The sequence below is a fragment of the Oryza brachyantha genome, chromosome 8 (assembly GCF_000231095.2).
Source record: "Oryza brachyantha chromosome 8, ObraRS2, whole genome shotgun sequence".
In the NCBI taxonomy this organism is placed as follows: Eukaryota; Viridiplantae; Streptophyta; class Magnoliopsida; order Poales; family Poaceae; genus Oryza; species Oryza brachyantha.
The window spans coordinates 1905214-1926822 of record NC_023170.2 but is presented as its reverse complement, the minus strand read 5'-3'; the positions used below and the strand labels follow the sequence as shown (position 1 = coordinate 1926822).

Here is a 21609-nt window from a genome sequence, read left to right as displayed (position 1 = left end):
TTGCATGCATGCGCAAAAGGTTGCATCTTTGAAACCCGTGGACTCTGAGAATTTGCAGCGGCGGAGGCGGTGAGCACCTGCTGAATCAATCTATCCATGGATTTCGGAAAAGCGGAAATGGGATTGCGATGCCGCGGGAAGAAGAGGCATGTAATTAAGTATAAGAGTCAAGGAGTAATTTGTGATAATTAAAAATGTCAACTTTCTCTTCTCGAGTATTCAAGCACCAAATGAGAACACCAGTTGTTGTTTTGTATCTGTCAGATGAGTATAGTATTCCTTGTGTTGTCGTCAGCTCTGATCTCTGGTTAAGACAGAACTAGTTAACATGTAAACTGTAGATCAGACTGTTTGACCTCTCTTGGTTTAGCCGGGTAAAAACGTGTTAATTTTGTCTTTTGATCTTGTTATATTAATCAATCGATCTCTGCAAACCAAAGCTGGATTAGAGAGGTGATACAGGCATAATTATTAGTTTAGTTAAACCTTGCTGTTAGAGGGATAATTGTCCAGCAGCATCTTGAAGCTTCTGTGCAGGAGCCCTAGAGGAGGCCTTGACCTTGCCAAATTCTGCTTTCTCCAAAAACCATGGATGCTAAACAGGTGATGATTCTGAGTGAGCCTCTGCCGCTGCAAAATTCTCGTCTTTTGATGGTATCAACAGGTATCACCTGCCGCCACACGGATCATCCGCTATGAGCGGAAACCGAGGCGTGTCAGACTAGATGAGAGCCATGGTGCATGGCTGCTACAGTTCGCTGCACCATGCTGTTCACCGTCCAAACATCAGTCACTCCACTGATCCAAGTTCAGAGATTCAGACATTGCTAATGGCATTTGAGAAGGAATGAAGGAGTGTGGAAGAGGAGTTTTTTTTTTTTGCCATCCTTCAAAAAAACAAGTACCATATTTTCTAGTCTAAAAACTTGGTACCTTTAATAGAGGTATCGAAAATTTTATTTTCTAGAGCAATTTTACTATTTTTGAGAAAATACAAAACACCATCTTTTATAGTGTAATTTGGTAGATTTAATTACTTGGTATCTTTAGATACTAAAATTAAGTGTAAATAGCAGCCTCTTTTTTTTAATGGAATACAGTTCATCAACTATCAACTTGTTGTGTTTAGTTCATCAACTATATTATAATTATTATCTTCTTATTAAGACGCTCTCATGGTCGCACGATGAAACAACCTTTGTTTCTTTTTCTTTTTAGATAAAGGAAGCTTTTATTGATATTAGATGATTACATCAAGGTGATTGTAAGGTGATACAATCACATGACTCCTTCCGGCCTCGTTCAAGTGACACTGACAATTCACCATCCATTAGTTTCCAATCTCCAGAACTAAGTCGCATTCCCTCTTACCAATTATACCGTGACTAAGTAAAATGTAGTAAAAGCTCATTCTCAGATACCATGTAAAGTGTGTGATTCTCCTTTTTTTTTTCGCTCAAACTAAATCTACCAGCTTGTTTCAACATTTCTGAAACTTTTCTTCAGACAAGGCATCTGTCACCAGGGGGACAAAAGGGAGAAAGATGCTTGCCACAAATTAATAGCTGCATCCCGGCCGGCAGGTTGATCTACTACCTGACATACACTTGGAAACACACCAATCAATTCGGAATCCAAGAAACCAGCTTGTTAACATACTAATAGCTATAGATCTTCAGGAAAAAAGATGCTAGTTATCATCAAGATATCAAATCATAATTAAATTTGATACCAATGAACTGTGCATCAGTAAGATACCAATGGAACAAAGAGGAAATTAGAAAAAGGGTGTAGATTGTCTGACCAAGTAAAATGAGATTGATGAGGTGATGACAAGAACAGTACTAGTATTAAGATAATCTGCACTGCAATTCAGCACAGTAATTGAATTCTGGTTGTCTGAACAAGTACAAATGTATGCCGTGCCCGCCAAAAACCCAAAATATATAGAGGCTAAAAATCGATCAAACACTGTGCAGCCTGGGCTATATATGTTCACCAACTCACCCAGCTCATCCAAGCATATCATCAGATACTGAACAAGCTAGGTATATAGCTAACCAGTCAATGATTATCAGATTCATCATAAATTTTTAAACTTGTATTGATCATTTTTGAGAGGATATGGAGGAGAGCTACAGGAGTGGTGCCATGGATGCTGCAGTGAGCATCCCTGCAGCTCCCTTGGAAACCTTCAGTGATGACAGGATAGCAATCTTCATGTCTCCTATGCCACAAAAATCCCCTTCAATCAAAATCCACCCATTAGGGTTGCACAATGAGACCATTCAGCCGGCTCCAAGCTTCGCAAGGAGTACAGTGATTTCCCACATAAAGAAGGTATCAATCCATCTTTTGGCTTTTTGTTTATGCTTATAAGTCAAATTTTGAATTTTCAACTTTAAATTTAAAATTGATTTTGAGATTTTTTTCGTCGTGGTTTATTTTTCAGCTTTGACTTTTAAATTGCTACGAACATATATATAAAAGTTTTATTCATAAATTATTTTTTGTTTACAAATATGTTGTTTGGCTTTTTTTTTACAAATATGCATTTTATAGATAATGAAAATCCTTACATTTCCAGCCTATGCACTTGGTGTTAGGGTTCAAAATTCCGGAATGAAATTTCCAAAATTTCTGTTCCCTGGTAGGAAACTATTTCGCCCAAATTTTTCTGAATTTACCAAAATATTTAAATTTTAAATTATTTTGGACCGAAATTTATGCAATTTCCAAAAATTCGGTCATATCAATATCCCTCATTAGAAAAGGCCAAATTGGGTGCACATCAAGAAGGTATGGTGTTTTCATGCACGAGACTATTGAGTGAAATTCCTAAAATTTTGGCAAAAATAAAATCGAATTTGAAGAATTGTTTTTAATTTAGCAAAAAGAAATTTGAATTTGAAAAAAAATGTTCAATTTCAACCTTTTTGTCTCTGAACTTTCAGGTGGCCGCGGAGTTGTTGGGAACGTTCCTGCTCGTCTTCCTCGTCACTTCGGCGCTGATCGCGAACGAGATGCACGGCGACGCGCTGGGCCCCGTCGGCGAGGCGGTGGCGTCGGGGCTGGCCATGGTGGTGACCGTGGCGCCGCTGGTCCACGTGTCCGGTGGCCACCTGAACCCGGCGGTGAGCCTCGCCATGGCCGTGTTCGGCCACCTCCCGCGCGCGCACCTCGCGCCCTACGTGGCCGCGCAGCTCGTCGGCGCCGTCGCCGCCTCGTTCGCCGCCAGGGCGGTGCACGGCGCGGCGAACTCCGGCGCCGCCGTCATCGCCACCGTGCCGACCGTCGGCGCCGCGGAGGCGTTCGGCGTGGAGTTCGTCGCCACGTTCGTCCTCGTCTTCGTCATCACCGCCCTCGCCACCGATCCCAAAGCAGCCGTACGATCTCCATCAACCTAGCCCATGAATGCCTTCTTCTTCCACAGCTAGCTCCAGTGTCCCGCCATGGATGCATCACCGTGCTGTTGTTTAAGCTCGATCTCTCCATGGATTCATGGTTGATGAACTGATGAATACCAAATCGTATTGCAGGCGAAGGAGTTGGTGGCAGTTGGGGCTGGGGCGGCGGTGACGACGAACTCGCTCATCTTTGGGTAAGCTCGTGCCGTTCATAGATCCAACACTTGATCACCTTTGCTACAAATTTTAGCTTAGATTGGATTGAACACACTTGCAGGGAGTGGACGGGGGCGTCGATGAATCCGGCGAGGACGCTGGGGACGGCGATCGCCACCGGCACGTACACCAAGATCTGGGTCTACATGGTCGCTCCGCCGCTCGGCGCCATCGCCGGAGCCGGAGCTTACACCGCACTCAAACTCAACTAGCTGATCAATTCATATGATCATGCATAATTTTCTCACGATCATCACGATGAAATGTAAGAATCCAAAGCATCCGTGAGAGAATCAAGCGAAATCAAGATGAAGAACACAATTCAACGTGATGTACAAAAACAAACGGAAAGAAATTATCAAGATGAGGTCAGGGCTTGATGAGAGTGTAAGTGCCTGCTCCGGCGACGGCGCCGACAGGCGGCGCGACGAGGTAGACCCACATGCGGCTGTACTCCCCCGTCGCCACCGCCGCGCCGATCGTCCTCGCCGGGTTCATCGACGGCCCCGTCGACGGCCTGAATTTCCAAGCATTAGCTCTTCTTGATCCAAATAAATCCAATGTAATAAGCTTGGGTTAAGATTAATTTGTTATAGCTGTTACTTAGGGATCTCCAGGTCACGTACCCTCCGACGAGAGCGTTCATCATGATCGCTGCAGCAATCGCCATGGCGACCAGCTCCTTGCTCTGCGCAAATGAGCTTCAAATTTCAGAAATTTCCAACTAAATTTCTCTTGGTTTGCGCGGCGAAAGATGGAAAGATTGATTCTTTTTTTCAAAAAAAAAAGGGGACATAGACGGTGCACTTGCCGAGCTCGGGTCGGTGGCGACGGCGGTGATGACGAACACGAGCACGAAGGTGAGCGCCACCTCGAGGACGAACGCCTCGCCGGCGCCGACGCTCGGCACCGTCGCCATGACGGCCGGGCGCGCCGGGCGGTACACGCCCTTGGCGAGGAACGCGGCGGCGAGGGACGCCAGCGTCTGCGCCGCCGCGTAGGGGAGGACGTGCGCCGGCGGGAGGTGGCCGAACGCGGCCATGGCGATGCTCACCGCCGGGTTTAGGTGCGACCCGGAGATGTGCACCACGGAGAGCACGACGGCGACGACGGCCAGCCCGGCCGACGCAGCCACGCCGAGGAGGGTCTCCGCGCCGCCGTGTTGCGCGTCCATCACGACGGTGGACAGCACCGCGAAGATCAGGATGAACGTGCCGATGAACTCCGCCGCCACCTATAGTAAAAATGCCCGAAATTTTGAATGAAATTTGCAGCAATATTTTTACTTGAACAGAATTGCTCTGAATTTCAAAAATTCTTTTTGCCAAATTAAAAAAAACAAAATGTTTCCTCCTACTTTGACCTATGGTAGAAATTCAGACATTTTGGTTAAAATTTCAGAAATTTTGAATGGATGTCGGAGCAATTTTTGAATTCAAACAGATCTCGCTGAATTTCAACCTTTCTATATGCCATATTTCGAACAAAATTGTGAATGTGGGACTATCTATTGCCTTTTTTGAAGAAAAAAAATTTTTTTTAGTGCGTACCTTCTTGACGAGTGGCACTTCTTTGGCACGCTCTTGCTGCTGATCATGATCGTCAGGCTGCGATTTGCCGGTCGTCTTCTCCGGCGACTCGATCGGCACCACCGCCTTGGAGACCCCCGGCGATCTGGGGGTGGCGCCGCCGCCAACGCCGGGGAGGCTCCGGTCATCCGCCGGCGTCGAGCACATGTTGATGGCAACTTGATTTTGATTCTGATTTTCGTCACTACTACTCATCACCACCATGGCCTCAGCAGCCATCTCTGAATCTCTCTTCAGAGTTAACCATGCACTTCAGCTTAGTTTCTTTCTCAAATGTATGTTCACCAGTAATGATCATACATTTCAGAAAGAAACTAATGAGATTAGTATACATTTCAGTGACAAATATATATAGGGTGTATTAATATTGACTAATGAGATTAGTATGGTTTGGCTGAACATGTGAATATGTCTAATGCAAACAAGGAGTCACCAAATTTCCAGTGTTGCATTGGAAGCATAGGAGAATATGACCAGGAATATCTGGTCAGCTAATGTATCAGCAAGGAGATTACTGATGAGTCAGTGTGTTTTACCTGCATTGTGTTGTGGCCTCCTGCCAGGGAGAGTTTGATTGGATGTGACGAAGCCATTCAAAGAGATTATATTCTTGTGCATATTCCAACGATTTTTGTTTTATCCAATCAGAATAAAAATGACAGTAATGCGAGGAACAGTCCTTGCTACTCAGGGCACATCATGTATTTTTGTCCGTAAGGAGAGAATTTTTCCAACGATTTCACTTTGAACTAAAGATGTATACAGTCCTTTTAGCTACGGATCACTGGCAACAGGAATTTAATTAAATAATATCATCATAAATGCTGCATATATTTGTTAATGTCATGTGGTCTCTTTGGCTCCACGCTGTTATTTTTTCTTCTCACAATAAGTAGATTCACCATCTCCTTATTTTTGAAAACTGACAGTGTAAGCCAATATGCATGCACTGTTCAACGTGTATTGAAAAGGTTGCCTGTTTGTAAAGTATTATAATTTCTTTCTTATCTATAAGTCATTTTTTAACAACCAGTATATGAGTATATCGGCATCCAACCCAGCACCCACCCAGCAGAAGCAATATTGTGAAAACCACTAGAGCAAAAAAAAAAAAAGGATATATATCCATCAGGTGTAAATTTTAGATTCTTATAATAAAAAAATTACGATTTCAACACGTCTTACAAGTCAGAAACTTGAATCCCAATTTCAATTCAACTCCTGTGGCCTGTGGGTGACATCATTATTAGTCACTGTATAGTATAACAGATTAACAGAACCAGCTGATTAATTTCTTAATTTACAAGAAACATGCTAGCTGGTTAATTGTGGTGTTTAAACTCTGAAGCCGTTGGGATGCATGAACCCAGCAAAGTCCATTTGAATACGATTTACTATTGGCTTCCAACCATTTGCGACTCTGTTCGCATCCATTACATGACCATTTCATAGAACCAAAAAACAAATTAGTATGTTCCAGAACAGACAAGTATTTATCACATACATGACCCAGGATTAAATAAATGATACAGGAATAATTCCTAAGCTGTCATGATGATCATTTGGATTTAGCCTTGTCAAAAACTAATACAGAGAATGCTACTAGGACAACAGTTCCTTGTTTATGTATGCTAGTGAAATACTGCGGAGAAAAAGAATTCATCTTTTTGCACAAGCCATGGTATGCAGACCAGTTATTAAAACTCAACCAGTATGCTGGGCCCACTGACAGTGACCCATTTTTACCGGTAACAATTTGGAGAACAGCATGAGGAAGTAACACTCCATGGGTTCCATTATATCATATCTTTCCTCACCCCTCAAAGGGCGACCAAGTTTATTTCAAGCTGGAAATGGTGATCACAGGTACATCTAGGAATTTTACAGTGCCGCGTAAACGAATGCCGTGCAATTGTGGAAAATTATTGTTGACTTGACATTTTACAAGACGTAACAGGACCCAAACTGAGTTTTTCTACATGTTGAGAACTAAACAGAAGCACCAGATTGGAGAGAGCTGCTTGCAATCTCTAAGGCATCCTCGACAGAGGTTGCACTTTTGAGTTTAGCTTTGTCTACAACGGGCTGAGACTTGGCAAGTTGGGGAAGAAGTGAAAATTCCTGAAAGATGATGGAAATTCATCAGAACTAAAGTGTATCACATATGCTTATACTTCAATAACATGTAAGTCATAATTAAGTTCGAAAGGAACAGAAAAAATCCAATAAGCAAGATTTTGTTATGATAAAAGGTGATGAAAGTAGTTTATTACCTCTGAGCTACCACTCTCAAGGAAAACACCCTTCAGTCGACTATCTGCACAGTACAGGAAGGTAGAGGTAATAAGATGTGCAGATTACAGCAGTACAAGAATACTCTAGGAGTCCAAGAAAACTAATTACCAGAGTCGACCCAGAAGGTAGCGATCTTCGGATCAAAGCTTCCCACTTCAATTGTTTCGCCAACTGCTCAGTGCACGAGAGAGGGTATTAATTTTGTAATTTTGAAGTCTAATAACAGGACGGACATTATGTACTAGGAATTAGCTAAGTATGTACTGTACCATTATCACCGTAAAACTGCCACCAAATTTTCCTTGAACTTCCTTCGTACTCAAAAACTCTTGAATAGAAATATGGAAGGTAGTCATACCTGCATCAAAATGACAAATTAAAGCAGCACTAGCAGATGAACTAATAGAGTACACTTTCTATCCATTAACTTACGGTTTTGTGTGGGATGTTAGGAGTGCTTCAACACAGTGGTGTGCAGACTTCCGAGCATGATCCACATGCTCAACTCGAGTTATTCTATCATACATCTGCCGAAATTGACAAAAAAATCATATTGCGAGATCCAGTTCTTCATAATTATAAGTTACATGGAATGAGCACCTACCTTGAGGGGAAAAGCTGCTACATCTCCAATAGCAAAGATACCAGGTATACTAGTTCTAAACAAGGAATCAACCTGTAAAGGAAGTACTAAATTAACTCTGTTAAGAAATCAGATGCATCAACACTCAATTGAAGAAGTACTAATAGCAAAGATATCAGGATGCCAAACATCTATGAATTGATGAAAACATGTAGGATAATACGTCCAAGCAAAAAAGAAGAAGACAATACCAACACTTTAACTGACAACATCTAATACGAATCAGTGTATGCATTGTAAAATCGATCCAACTCATGTTTCACCCATTTAACCAAAAAACAAGAACAGTTCCTCAGAAATTTCAAGCGATGTACTGGTTTTTGTACTTTTTAATCCAGGAAAAACTTCCATACATGTCACTGAGGACTACAATTATTTTACTTTTAGTTCAAGGAGTCATTGCCATACATGATACATCAAATCGCAGATTACTATAAAGAGTAAAACAATATTCATTAACTTTAAGATGAAAAATTGAAAACAAACCTCTATTCCACCAACTTCAGGATTGAGCCCAACAGCTTCAAATGGGCCAATAACTGGACGTGCTCCTATACCAACAATAACCTGAATTTATAAAATGTCCTCGTTAAAATTATTTTAGAAGTGCCAATAACAACACAGATAATCAAATTCATCAAAACAAGCTAATTGTCTCTGATGCTCCTTGGGATGAGATCTCTTGCTTTTTAAGTTTATGTTGGCTTGCTATGTATTTATCACTCCATAACATGTGTGAATCATGATTTAAGGCAATTTTTGATAATATGCCTTCAGCTAACATATCGATAAGATGATGAAACAATCATGCTTAACCAGTACTTTCTTAAGGCAACAGAGATCTGGAAGATACGGAATTCAATACATATTTTATTGCATGTCAAAAATGCAGTGTCTGTCATGTATGCCCATCATATCAATAAAGTGAACAGGTTTGACCTTTTATACCCTTAAATGAATACTGTGTATGCTTATCAAGTTAATGTGTAATATGACTACCTCTGATAATGGTGATGGAGTATGGATGAAAATGATAAATATGATAACAAAAAAGCATCTGGTAGCAAAAGTAACAAGTGCAGCATGATGTAACTTTTAAGGGAACGAAACTGCATAACTGTATCAGCTTCAACTACAGATCCATCTTTAAGTACAGCAGATGACACCCTTCCATCGGAGCCCGCTTCAAGTTTGTCAATAAGAGCTCCCTGGTTAGAGAAAAGTATACATAAGCTCAAACATGTTGACAAATTAAAGCTAGCAAATGAACTTGATGAAGCACTATTACCTTTATGAATTTGACACCATTTTGCTCATAGAGTTCCTCGTACTTCTTAGCAAGGGAAGGTGTAAAGAGTCTTGGCATAATATGGTCCTCTGGGAATATAATCTATAAGTAGGTTTAATTAGAAGCCTGTAAAAATAAGAAATACAAGCTTCAGATATAAAAGGAAACAATAAAGACCGAGCCTTACAGTTGTGTCAAGATTCCAGCCACAAGCTGCTGCTGCTACCTCCATGCCAATATAGCCCCCACCAATAACAACAACTTTCTTTGCTCTTCCCTATAAAGATAAAACTAAAATATGATTTCACCAGTACTTAATAACATGTCAGAATACTGGGAAGATTTGATATCATTTTTGTCAAGTCAAAAGGAAATAATCCAACACTGGTGTATGTGGAACATCAACATTATTTCTTGACTGGACATACCAATGAAGATACTAGAGAGTCAGCATCAGCAACATCACGTATATAGTGAACTCCAGGCAAATTTCCTCCAATCTTAGCAGGTAACCTGAGAGGAAGCATCAATATTATAGGTGGCAACAAGCAACTTCTGGGTTTAATAAAAAGACTTGCATCCATTACGTGCATAATGCATAGAATCAATGAAGGAAATTTTCATGTGATTACTATAGCATACAAGTTTATCTCAGGAATTCTTAACACAAAGTTTAATAAAAACACTAATCATGAATTCATAGCAAAATCTACTTTTCAATTGTTTGAAGGTGTATATACCTTGAAGCCTCACAACCAGTAGAAATAATAAGTGATCCATACTTCAGTATTTTCCCTGATGAAGTTTTTAAGGTCTGAGTTTTGCCATCAAATGCTACAACTGGATCCTCATACAACACCTTGAAAAAAGGTTAAATGGCTTCAGACAGAGGTCATCCTGTATTTTCAAAAACATTAACAAAACAACAGTATCATGGGTACCTCTATACCATTCTCTTTGTACCATTCAGCAGTCTGCCTCTGCCCGCCTGATCCAACACAGGTATGAAAGCCCTGCCACAAGACAAATCCCAGGGATTTGAGGCTATATGTCTAAACGAGTAGTAACCTTAATGCTAAGTGTGGAGATTACAAATCTACCATACCAGCTAAAAGAACGAACTGAAAGTGTAATGCCAACAAACTGAAAGTATCATGCATATAATTCACGTGTTACAATTATGCGTAGAATGTACAACAGATAAGGCTTAAGTTGTTTGCCAATTGCAAGTCTGAATGCCACCACCTAATATCATGATCCCATGCTATTTATCATCGTTAAATTGTTGCTAGCACTTACAGGTAGGCGTGCAGGCTTCTTGTCTGGAGGAAACAGATATCCTTTTGTCAAGGCTGGTCGCTCATACGGTGGATGTGCCTGAGTCACAGCAAGCAAAATACTATCATAAACCTCAAAATCAGACGACTCATACTTTCCAGCAACACGAGTACATGAGCGCAATGATCAAAACACCAATTTGCTATATCAAGATCAAAGAAACCTAACCCAATTCTCCAATCAACACAAGCAAAAACGGGTGTACTGAAAGTCTGGACCAGATTGGCGCCGCACTACCTCCTTGGAGACGATGCAGAGGCGGCCATCAGCCATGCCGTTCTCGACGAACGTCCTCGCCGCGTAACCGGCAGCATTCCCTCCGCCCACGATCACATACCTGCAGTTCGGCAATCCATCAACCACCTGATGGGCATTCCATTCCATCCCACTCCATTTCTTGGACTGGACACACCCAACCAAGAACCGGAGCAAACAATTCAGATCGAGAACCAGAGCACCCACTCGCGATTCTCGTTGTCGAACCCCGCGGCCGCGGAGACGGAGAATCTCCGGCGAGGGGCCACCGCCACCGGCACAGCCCGCGCAGCACCACCACCACCACCACCACCAAGCCCGAGCCCACGCTGCCGCAGCGCCCACGCGCAGTACCCCTGCGACGACGCCGCCGCCGCCGTGGCCATCTCCGCGGCCTTCCGCCGGAGAACTACGGCCACCTCCAGGCGAACAACCCGCGCCGTCAGTCCGTCAGTCAGTCAGCCAGAGGGACCTAGATGCAATTTCTGAAAGTTTGGGGGGAGGAGAAGAGAACCTGAGGTCATCGCTCTCGCCGGCGGCGGCGCGCCCTTATAGAGGAGGGGTTGTCGAGGACCGGCGGGTGGAATAGTTTAGGGGGGGTTGCGATTTGGCGGCGGCGGAGGGGCGGCGGCCGTTGCGGGGGGCCAAGGGGCGGCGGCGCGTCGGAGTAGGGGGAGAGAGAAGTAGTAGTAGAAGGGCGTCGTGTTGAATTGTTTTGCTTTTTTTGGTTTACTTTTTGGATATTTTGCTCTTATGCCCTCTTAGAATTAATTAAGGATTTTGTTGCATGCCCTTCTTCTTGTCCCTCCAGGACTAATACTCCATCCATATTTTCCATATTTTCTTACATGACACCGTTTTATTTTGAATTTACGTTTAACCATTCACCTTATTTATAATTTATATCTAAATATACAAAATTATAAAGTATACTTAAAATTACTATAATAATAAATCATATTATAACAAAATAATTAATAATTATATAATATATTAATAAGACGAAAGGTCAAACGTGAAAAATATGGAGGGAGTACATGATTTTTCATCATAAATTTTTATTCCGGTCTCTTTTAACTTGAGAGGTGTCGGAAATGTTAGTGTATCCATGAAAACAAGTTTGGTCTGATATCAACCATATTTTCACCGTCTCCGTTCATAATATAAGATTTTTAACATTATCTAAATTTAGATGTTAATAAATTTATATATATATATATATATATATATATATATTACATTACATTAGCCAGATGAGATTCTATTATTTTGGTTTCATTTACTAGGTTGACTAGATGGTTCTATCGATGAGGAGGTGGCTGGGCACAGTGCTAGGTAGAGCAAGGGTATGTGCGACCGCGTGACCCATAACTCGATCGGTCCATGAGTATTGTCTCTAAACCTAGCGTAAGGCATGATCGTACTTATGTTGTTCTCCATTGAGACGTGTAGCCGCAAATCATTCATATTTACTACTCTAACTATTTAGTGTGAACTATATATAACAAACATAAATGTCCGAAAACGGTAGCACTTCTATGGAAACTACGCTAGCTGATGATGAATTTCTATGACTGTCTTCACCCTTTAGAGTGCCTTATGATTTATATGGATTTTTTTGGGGGGGAGGGAGTATATGGAAATTTAACTGACTGCCATTTTTCATGCAGGATTGGAATATGTTTTCTTTTTTTTTCCAAAATGAGGATAAGATTAGGATTTGAATATGTTATTCTTTTTGTTAATATATTTGTATCATGAATTCATGATAGTTTCATGTGCTTTTGAATTTGAGTGACTATGAGAAATGAAATTTGATTTCTGCTTTTGAATCTAGAAGTTGAAGCAGCTAGTAAGTCCAGCTATGCACTAAACATCTTTTTCAATGAATCTAGAAGTTGAACACTATAATGTTTGGTGTCCCATCATGATTGGTCTTTGCTCACCTGCTGTATAGCCTATGCAGTCTCCCCTTCAGACTCCAGAGAACACAAGAACCTCTATTCTAGTACCTACCATGAAATCTTTTTTGTTACTTAGCTACCATTAAAGAACAATTGGCAGATGGAAGACTTGTACTAGTTATTTTCTTCAGTCCAAGTGTCCAACTTTCATGTGATTCTGAGAATAATGAAACCCAAATAGGTTTCAGACTGAGCCAAAAGGCAGTTAACAATGTATTTACATGTGGATCAAGTGAGCCAAGCCACCTTGTTATCTTTTCAGCTCTATCAATACACAATGCATGGCAATGTGGTACACCTGACTACCTGAGCCTCTGAGGGAGTGAGGAACTCAGGTTTTCTACAGCACATTGTTTACAAGCTCTATCCCCTCAGGCCCAATAGTGATGACACTAAAATTTGGATTCAGCTATCTGTAGGTGCAATGGATTCTACAGAAGTACAGATGCAGGGCATCAAGTAGTTGTCCAAAGAATTGATCACGGCATCAGAGGCATGAGTTTGAAAGTGGTACATATAACATATTAGCATGAATTTGAGCAGCAGGGTCATCTCTTCCCAAAGAAATGATCTATCTGAGATTGCCCACCTTTACTCCCAAGCTTCTGTGCCTTAGGCCATAGTGCTTGAGTCTTGCTATCCTGCAGAAAACATGAAGAGATTGATGCAGGTGATTAGTTATTAAGCAGAGCTACTTTACTGTCTAACAAGGAAGAAGATGAAAACTTATTAAACTGACTTGGAATTTGCCGAGATCTCTCAAAATTTTGACCTTTCCCCCACGTCCGTCCGGTCCTACGGAAATCAGATTGCTTTTGTTTGCATTTGCATTATGAGATCCAGATGTTGCTGCGCCCTTGCACCATTTGCCAACACTTTTTCTTGTTCCCTCTCCACCAAAAATTCTAGTTGGCATTTGGAAGTCATCTGATTCTAAATAAAATGTAGTCCTGTTGTTAAGTAAAGGTGATAAAAAAAACAAACAACAGGATATTCATAGAATTGATAGTAAGACAAGGAGCAAAGGAGGTCCCTAAACAGAAAGTATGTAAAGCATTCTTTCAAAATCAAGTACTCATTCATTAGAAATATTGACCAAATTTATGTTATATGCCTTTTTCCCTGAAATATTAGAATGTTGAGAAAAAATAGCCCTGTGAACTTGAATATGAATATTACTATGCAACTTGAATTCAGAAGTTATCTGCTTGATGGACCCTACATAACTCACCTGAAAGAGAATTGAAATTGTGAACCTGCTGTGGTCCAGTGCCAGAAGACAATCTAGTAGCTTTTTTAGATATGCCATCAATTGTCAGTGCTTCTTTCTCCCATGTTGAAGTTGTAGCTCTCATAGTTCTTAGAACAGGCGTTTCTTGAAGATTTTGCAGTTTGTTCTTTGTAAGGCTCTCCTGAAGTGCTGATCTTTCACTTAGAATGGAATGTTTTCTAAAGGAATTTTCTTCTGCTAAATACGTGGTCTTGCATGCTACTGATTCATTTCTACCCCGTTCATAAAGGCCTGGCCGACTTTGCAAATCCAAATTGTTAGCACAATTCCCAAACGGCTTGGCAGAAAGTCCTGTCTTCTGTTCATCTTGAGAGACGGAATCATCAACATCTAAGTCTATCACATCTGAATGCTTGTTATCCATTTTGTCTTTTATATTCAGGTCAGTTTTAGCTTCAGGTGATGGCCCAGGCCTGTTGGATGGATCCTGCATTTCATCGAGCTCCATTGTTTGATTTCCACATCCAGCAGCAAGACCCGAGAAACCATTATTAGTGGTGTTATTTCCTGAATTTGTCTGGTCAGCTTTGAATTTCTTTGCAGACCTCAGGTCCCTAATCAGACCATTTTCTTTTTCTTCTAGTTCCTTCTCAAGGTCTTGTACCCTTGCCTGTAGTTAAAAAAAGTTATATGCATTGAAAATGCACATCCAAGGACAAAAAAGTTATGTGGACTTACCTTTAACTTCTTTATGAACTCTCTCGCCTTCTCAAACCTCTGCTGCGAACGAGATTCTGATCTTCCCAGAACATTGCATTGGATCATCAATTCTTTGTAGCTCCTAAAAAGAATGTGTTACAGAAGCATTTCAATCACCTGTTAGTAGACTTATCAAGCTTTATCATGTTCTTTAAAATTTCCAGTACTGTTAAAAACGTCCAGTTAACATAGGAAGCAACTTGGTTCAACAATAAACGAAGTTCAGTATGTTCTTTAGCTCATTACTATATGTCCAACAAGAAAGCTGGTTCTATGTACATGACCTGCATGCCTATGCGTGCATCTATCATTGTGCTGAGTACTTTACTCAGGGAAAAAAACATCCATTCACATTTCTTAAGTGCTATAACCATCAGTAATCAATACACAGTCCAAATTATTTGGCTTATCAAGAATGTTTTGTTCATTCCCCAAATTGACCTTAAAACCTTGATACAGCTTAACAGAAACACTAACCACAATTTGTGTTGAGAATCTCACTTCAAAATTCAAAGTTCTGCACCCATTTGCATATACAACTCGCTACTTAAAAGCTAGAGCAGATAGCATGTTTTCAGTTATTGGTGAACAATAACCGGTCTAAAAAGTACATAGTGATTAATCAAACCCTTAACATTCAGTATATTATCCTCTAAGCCATGCAGATTAACCATAAACAGAGTCAAACCATTTTTAAAATAAGCAAATAAAGATGCAAAATTTACTTGTTCCGAAGCGCAAGAGATCTTGTCAAAACATCAACTGCATTAGCCGGGATTCCATGGTTACCAAGTGATGCCAGCTTAAGGATCTCTTCCTCCTGAAGGTTCATGTCTGTCGACCTAAAGGACAAAAAAGATTAAAACTTAACACAGTCCACTTATCAAACACAAAGGTTTGCATCTTTCAGGTGGCCATGAACAAACACATACAGCTTCAATGCAGCAAGCTCCTTCGCCAACGCGAGGCTCTTCTCCTGCAACCTGCCACACTCCGATGTCTTGCTCGACAATTCCTGCCATGGAGTACAGATGCAATTCACTAATCCATGGCCAGATGAACTGATCCTGAGGATCATCAAACATTTCGCCGCTGAATCGATCGATCGATTTGACCTGTGTTCTGGCGTTGAGCAGCTGCTGAACGCATTCTTTCTCCCTCCTGGCCGCTTCCTTCATCGCCTCCACCGCGGCCGCCTTCTCCCTCCACTGAGCAACCTGGACCAAAAATCACCAAGAAAACCATCGGCAATCGAAACCAGCAAGAGATCCGGCAACGAATGTGTGGGGGGAGCAGCTGCTCTCGCCTCGGCGTTGAGCTTCTGGATCCCGTCGCGCTGCTCCTCGAGCACCCTGCCGAGGGAGGCGGCCTTCTGCTCCAGCCGGGTGACCTCGGCGGCGAGCTCCACCGGGTCGGCGCCGCCGCCGGGCTCCTGCCGCGAGGGGGAGCAGGCGGCCTGCGTGGGGCACGCGCCGGTGGACTGGAAGAAGAGGCGGGTCGGGGGGTGCGCGGCGCCGCACGGCTGCTTGCAGATGGGGCAGGTGAGCTTCTTCTTCCCTCCCGGGCAGTACTCCAGCCATTGCTCCAGGCTGCGCGAGACCCAAGAAGAAGCATCAACCGCTCAGACCGCCGCCATTGCAGGATCGATTCGAAGAAGGAATGGGCTCGGGACGAGGGCGAACCAGAGGGCGTGGAAGACGTGGCCGCAGGCGGGGAGGCAGTGGAGGTGCTGGTCGGAGAGCGGGCGGAGGTCGTCGTAGCAGATGGTGCAGACCGGCCATGCGGCCGCGGTGGCGGTCATGGCGGCGTCGTCGGCGGCGGCGGCGGCGGCGGCATCCGGGGGATGCCGCGCGGCTGGCTCCTCCTCTTGTGGTTGGATTTTGGGGCGGGAAAAGACGCGCTCCCGTGTTTGGTTTCCCGGGAGTTCGTCAGTTTGAAAATTTTGCGTGGCGGGACGATTTGATTTCGTTTACTTGTCTATTATGGTTTCTATTAGTGTATTTTTTGTTGAGAAAATTCAATTGAAAATAGTACTTTCTCTTTGAAGGCCAACAACTCGTATTGCCGGTTCTCGGTTCTCCCAGTGGTTTTGGATGTATAAATTTTATATAAAATTTGCCAAGAACTTAAAACTCCCATCATTTTCGTTTATTGGAAACTAGCACATCACTCATGTATTGCAACAGAATTTGATATATAGGTCCCAGTTATTTTTATTTTTAAAAAATAAGAGAGAATTAGTTATGGTATAGATGATAGATTCTTCACCATCTACCATCACTACTGCTCCTCATATGAGTATAGATAATAAGTTATACGACTTATCAACCAAACAAAAAAATTTTATAGGTACAACTTTTATATATGTATCTACAACGATTCAAAAGTAAACCATCAAATCAACTCCAAGTTTTAAATTTTAAATTTTCGTTTATAAACATGAGCAAAAGTTGTTTACAGGGGCCAACTTAAAAAAAAGAAAACTATGGCTCCATTTGAAAAAAAAACGAATCTTAAATAATATAATGCTCCATTTTGAATGTTCATAAAGAATGATGTTTATTTTTAATGGAATTTCAGCATCGGAAAGGTAGAAATTTAGCTCCAAAAGTTAAACCAGTTTGGAATACACAATTGCCATAAAAATTTACTAGTTTGAATCATTATTGCAATACTATCGCTAGAAAAATGCAAAAAATCAGAGTAGTCATTCTAGTGGCATATTTGTAACATAGAAAAAACCAATAGCAATTTTACAGAAGTCTTTAAAATTTTTATGTGTAACTCAATAGTCGGTGAGAGCAACTGTTTCAGTTTACATGAAAATCCGTCATTTCCAAACAATACACAGATAAAATATACAGCATTAACCATATGAGCTCCCATCGTTTCGTCTATAGGAAGAAAAGGCGACATGGCTTATTAGGAAAAAAATTATTAGAACTTTTATATACTTGTCCACTGCGATTCAAAAGCAATTTCTCTACAAATAAATACGCCAAAAAAAACAACAAAATAAACTCCAAAACCAAGTTCTAAAATTTAATTTGTAGCTTATAAGCAAAAGCAGAAGTGACACGACAAGATCCTTACTGTTTCAAGCAAGTACTAAAATGTTGACTGAATAAGTACTGCCATTTCCTTCATAACACCTGATCTAAAAAGAGAGAAATAATACCTCCGTTAGTCAAACGTAGACAACTAGATTAGCAATCCACTCCAATTCTGTTTCTCCTTGTTCAAGCTGAGGGACATTTTTACGTCAAAGGACATTCACAGTTCACATAGAACTGAGAGGGATGCACAGGGGTCAAAAACTGCACAAGCAACTAAGCAAGCAACACACCACCCCATACACAGGCAACACACTCACCAACTATACAGTGATATTTTGCTCTTTGAAGCAGAACCAAACCAACTCTATACTGCTACCTGCCATCAAGGTTGGCGTATTCACCGCAACAGTGTTAGAAGAACCGCCGCTTCAAGCTTCTGGCTGTTGCTTGGTATGAGCTCATAAGGAGACCAACACCTATACCAACACCAACACAGACTCCCAGACCAATCCCAACGCCAACTCTAACACCCGCATTGAACCATGTGAGTTGCCCGTCGTCATCATCGGAGTACCAACCTTCAGGATGTTGTATACTTCCATTGGTCATACCGCTGTCATCTTCAGCACCAGCAGCCTGCCAGATCAATTATACTAATTAATAGAATTTTGAGCATATTGTATTTTGAACTATTAAGCTCTAAACAACACATGTTCAGTGGTGCATACTGCAAAATGACTTGGATTCATTAAGCATGTTGTTTCAGTCAGGGAAACATGCTATAAAAAATCCTAATTACACCATAACTTTCCAACATCCTGTAATTTCAAAAGCGATTAAGAGATCAGATCATCTGGTCATAGAAGATAAAAACAAACATCCATTGCACATGCATGGATATGAGGCTATGATAATGATCTCTGTCTCTCTAGATTGACCATAACCTGGAAAGTATTGTCAAAAGGAAACACCAAGCAAAATTCATAAAGAGGCAACAAGGATCGACCAGAACCAGAATTAGTTCTTGTGGCATTTGATATAAGTCTGGCTACAAATCTAGGTACTAACCACTTAACCAGTGTGTTATTAGCAAATCACAAAGTACAGAAATGCCTATTTCAATTTATGTGCAGGCAAACCTAGGCATTTTCATAAGATCTCCGCTTCTAAAGGACAATTGTAACATCCATATGCCATCCAGTAATAATACAATAGGTTGGCCAGGAAATAAATTACTATGCTACTTGATATACGTTTGCAATGCTACCATATGTAACCACTAACAATATGCACTAAATCAAAAGGTATCTAATATATGAGATAGGAAAAATATTGGAAAACAATTTATCTGGCTTTAGTTGATTTATCAAACAAAATGATATATATTTTTTCACAACTTATTTTCAACAACTTTTCCTTGAAAAGAACACCGGCAAAACCACCACAAAGGCACAAACTGAGTCGAAGCTTGTTAGCACTGTGAATGCCAAACTTATGAATCAGGTTCTGTTCAACAGCTCCAGCCATGTACTGATAAAAGGAAGCTAGAGAAGTCGACCGATTAGGGGAGATATTTTTTAAATGATATGCAAAAAAAGCATGCTAATCTGACAATGATGAACACCGGACATAATCATAGGGATTTTCAGAGGGCATGTTCCACTTAAATCACCGTAGTATAGACAGAAACAGTAAGGAATGCAACAATATCCCCTTATTCCATGCTAATTATGAGAAACTTCGAACCTACAAGCACAATGCACGAATGAAACAAACATTTTTCACACAGCCAACAATTACAACATAAGTCCACCCAATTGAGTTATAATAGTCTTTGCTTGTGACCTCACTTCACATAGCCACATTCCAAACTCTTCACCACTTAACATATCAAGGGGATAAATGATAACGTCACAATAATTGTTTGTCTACCGTCGAAATTTCGTTAATAAGTCATATTAATAGATAAAATCAAACATTAGAACCCTAGTGAATAATATACTCACAATCGAAGTCGGTGATCGGCGGCTAACCAACCCGCCGGCAGCTTTTTCTTCCGTGGTGGCTAGCCGCAGGGCGCGCGTGAGGACGGCGGGCTCGCCGGCGCAGCATCCGGCGACGTAGACCTCGAAGGCGGAGGTCTCGGCCTCCGCCCCCGCTGCGGGGACGCAGTCGATCTCCCAGGCGGGGGGATCGGGCTTGGCATCAGGGGATCGCCGAAGAGAGCCGCGCAGCAGCGGGACGCCGCGGTGGTCGGCGACCTCGAAGGCGGCGGAGGGAGGGGGCAGCCTCGCGGAGGCGGTGCAGACGTAGGTGGCCTCGCCCGAGGCGGGGTCCCGGCGATCGAGGCGGAGGGGGAGGGAGAGGGCGGCCTCCTCCTCCTCGCCGCCGCCGCCCCCACAGCTGGATGGGCGGAGCGCGAGCGTGAGGCGGGGCGGCGGGGCGGATCCCCGCGGCGAGAGGCGGACGTAGAATAGGCGCACCTCGAGGCAGCAGCCGCCGTCCATCGGCGACGGCGACGGCGACGGCGGCGGGAGGTCCATGCGCACGGCGGCGACGAACGCGTGGAATGGTAGGCGCAGTGGAGGCCGGATGGTTTTAATTATTCTAAATGATTCAATTAATATAAGGATTAGAATTAACAGGGGATTATTGATAATTAAAGGGCAATTGTGGTTTTACCCATTCATATTTTAATAAGTCTACTCCCTCCGTTGTAAGATTTTTTAAAGTTGTCGAGATTTATTACATTAATTAATAAATAAATTTAGATAAACCAAAAATCTTTATAAATATAAAACGGAGATAGTACCTATCTATCTATCGATCTCTCGGCTTTGCTTATTTGACCCCTCACTTTGTTTTTCGAAAATAAAGCTATCATCTGAGCATGTTCTGTGAAACCATGTTAACGATGTTAACTCTTACCTATTTGTACCCTACTTACTTAAGATTTTATTTATTTAATAATTTGAAAAAATTTCGATTCTTGATAAATTTAATGTAAATCTTGGTATAAACAAAACTTTTAAATGGTATTGTCAAGTATAAATGGTATTTTGGTCTTGAGTTTAACACTGTTAAGTCGACTTCCCAGAATAAGGTCAAACGATAGTCTAAAAAGCGGGGTTAAATAAGTGAAGTTGAGAAAATAGGATTATATTTAGACTTCAGAAGACAATTATTCTGATAATTAAAGGAATAAGTTTAACTACCATCCCTTAACTTTACATCGAGTCTGTGAGCCATCCTTAAACCGCAATACCAGAAACCTTCCTCCTAAACTATATAAAACTGTCCAATTTATGTCGGTAGCAGTATATATTTATGGTTTCGCTAATGTAACATCCTAATCAGTAAAAATAATTTTAAAAAGATATGTGAAGCCCACGTGTCACTCTCCCTCTTCATCTCTTTTCTTCCAAAAAGCCAGCGTCGGCATAGTTTGCGAGAGAGAGGAGGCCGACGAGTTTGGGTGGGAGGGGGTGGCAGTCGACGAGCCCGTCCAAGCTCGCTGCTGGAGTTCCACGGGACGGGCCGCCAAGGAGTGCGTGGTCACCGATGACAG

At 41.8% G+C, this 21609-nt stretch overlaps 4 protein-coding genes across 4 annotated transcripts; 1 reads left to right on the top strand and 3 right to left on the bottom strand.

The window, feature by feature from the left end:
- Positions 1–2124: 2124 nt before the first annotated feature.
- LOC102717820 (aquaporin NIP3-3-like) lies at positions 2125–4162 on the top strand. Its single transcript, XM_040526720.1, has 4 exons — positions 2125–2340; positions 2955–3386; positions 3540–3601; positions 3685–4162. The coding sequence occupies exons 1-4, from the start codon at positions 2125–2127 to the stop codon at positions 3833–3835; spliced, it is 861 nt and encodes a 286-aa protein (XP_040382654.1). The 3' UTR covers positions 3836–4162.
- On the bottom strand, positions 3964–5431 carry LOC102717545 (aquaporin NIP3-3-like). Its single transcript, XM_040526719.1, has 4 exons — positions 5174–5431; positions 4435–4857; positions 4250–4311; positions 3964–4140 (listed from the first exon to the last, which is right to left on the bottom strand). The coding sequence occupies exons 1-4, from the start codon at positions 5429–5431 to the stop codon at positions 3993–3995; spliced, it is 891 nt and encodes a 296-aa protein (XP_040382653.1). The 3' UTR covers positions 3964–3992.
- Positions 5432–6982: 1551 nt separating this feature from the next.
- On the bottom strand, positions 6983–15997 carry LOC102710804 (monodehydroascorbate reductase 5, chlorplastic). Its single transcript, XM_040526718.1, has 22 exons — positions 15918–15997; positions 15711–15827; positions 14965–15067; positions 14227–14896; positions 13735–13928; positions 13547–13636; positions 11239–11477; positions 11014–11113; positions 10738–10815; positions 10380–10451; positions 10179–10297; positions 9867–9951; positions 9626–9715; positions 9439–9540; positions 9269–9358; positions 8637–8717; positions 8112–8183; positions 7940–8034; positions 7777–7865; positions 7616–7678; positions 7486–7529; positions 6983–7333 (listed from the first exon to the last, which is right to left on the bottom strand). The coding sequence occupies exons 2-22, from the start codon at positions 15815–15817 to the stop codon at positions 7202–7204; spliced, it is 2715 nt and encodes a 904-aa protein (XP_040382652.1). The 5' UTR covers positions 15818–15827; positions 15918–15997; the 3' UTR covers positions 6983–7201.
- A 1950-nt stretch (positions 15998–17947) lies between these two features.
- Positions 17948–20627, bottom strand: LOC102717272 (uncharacterized protein At1g01500-like). Its single transcript, XM_040526903.1, has 2 exons — positions 20048–20627; positions 17948–18677 (listed from the first exon to the last, which is right to left on the bottom strand). The coding sequence occupies exons 1-2, from the start codon at positions 20582–20584 to the stop codon at positions 18453–18455; spliced, it is 762 nt and encodes a 253-aa protein (XP_040382837.1). The 5' UTR covers positions 20585–20627; the 3' UTR covers positions 17948–18452.
- Positions 20628–21609: the final 982 nt, after the last annotated feature.

What these genes read in the sequence shown, in the direction of transcription:
- LOC102717820 (XM_040526720.1), top strand. Translation starts at nt 2,125, where the DNA reads ATGGAGGAGAGCTACAGGAGTGGTGCCATGGATGCTGCAGTGAGCATC. An exon ending in CCACCGATCCCAAAGCAGCC is followed by an intron (nt 3,387 to 3,539) that starts GTACGATCTCCA and finishes ATCGTATTGCAG; the next exon opens with GCGAAGGAGTTGGTGGCAGT. An exon ending in ACGAACTCGCTCATCTTTGG is followed by an intron (nt 3,602 to 3,684) that starts GTAAGCTCGTGC and finishes ACACACTTGCAG; the next exon opens with GGAGTGGACGGGGGCGTCGA.
- LOC102717545 (XM_040526719.1), bottom strand. Translation starts at nt 5,431, where the DNA reads ATGGCTGCTGAGGCCATGGTGGTGATGAGTAGTAGTGACGAAAATCAG. An exon ending in TCGCCACCGACCCGAGCTCG is followed by an intron (nt 4,312 to 4,434) that starts GCAAGTGCACCG and finishes TCATTTGCGCAG; the next exon opens with AGCAAGGAGCTGGTCGCCAT. An exon ending in ATGAACGCTCTCGTCGGAGG is followed by an intron (nt 4,141 to 4,249) that starts GTACGTGACCTG and finishes TTGGAAATTCAG; the next exon opens with GCCGTCGACGGGGCCGTCGA.
- LOC102710804 (XM_040526718.1), bottom strand. Translation starts at nt 15,817, where the DNA reads ATGAACCTTCAGGAGGAAGAGATCCTTAAGCTGGCATCACTTGGTAAC. An exon ending in AGTTCATAAAGAAGTTAAAG is followed by an intron (nt 14,897 to 14,964) that starts GTAAGTCCACAT and finishes TTTTAACTACAG; the next exon opens with GCAAGGGTACAAGACCTTGA. An exon ending in CTGTAGTTGAAGCTGATACA is followed by an intron (nt 8,718 to 9,268) that starts GTTATGCAGTTT and finishes TTATAAATTCAG; the next exon opens with GTTATTGTTGGTATAGGAGC.
- LOC102717272 (XM_040526903.1), bottom strand. Translation starts at nt 20,584, where the DNA reads ATGGACCTCCCGCCGCCGTCGCCGTCGCCGTCGCCGATGGACGGCGGC. An exon ending in GCCGATCACCGACTTCGATT is followed by an intron (nt 18,678 to 20,047) that starts GTGAGTATATTA and finishes TTGATCTGGCAG; the next exon opens with GCTGCTGGTGCTGAAGATGA.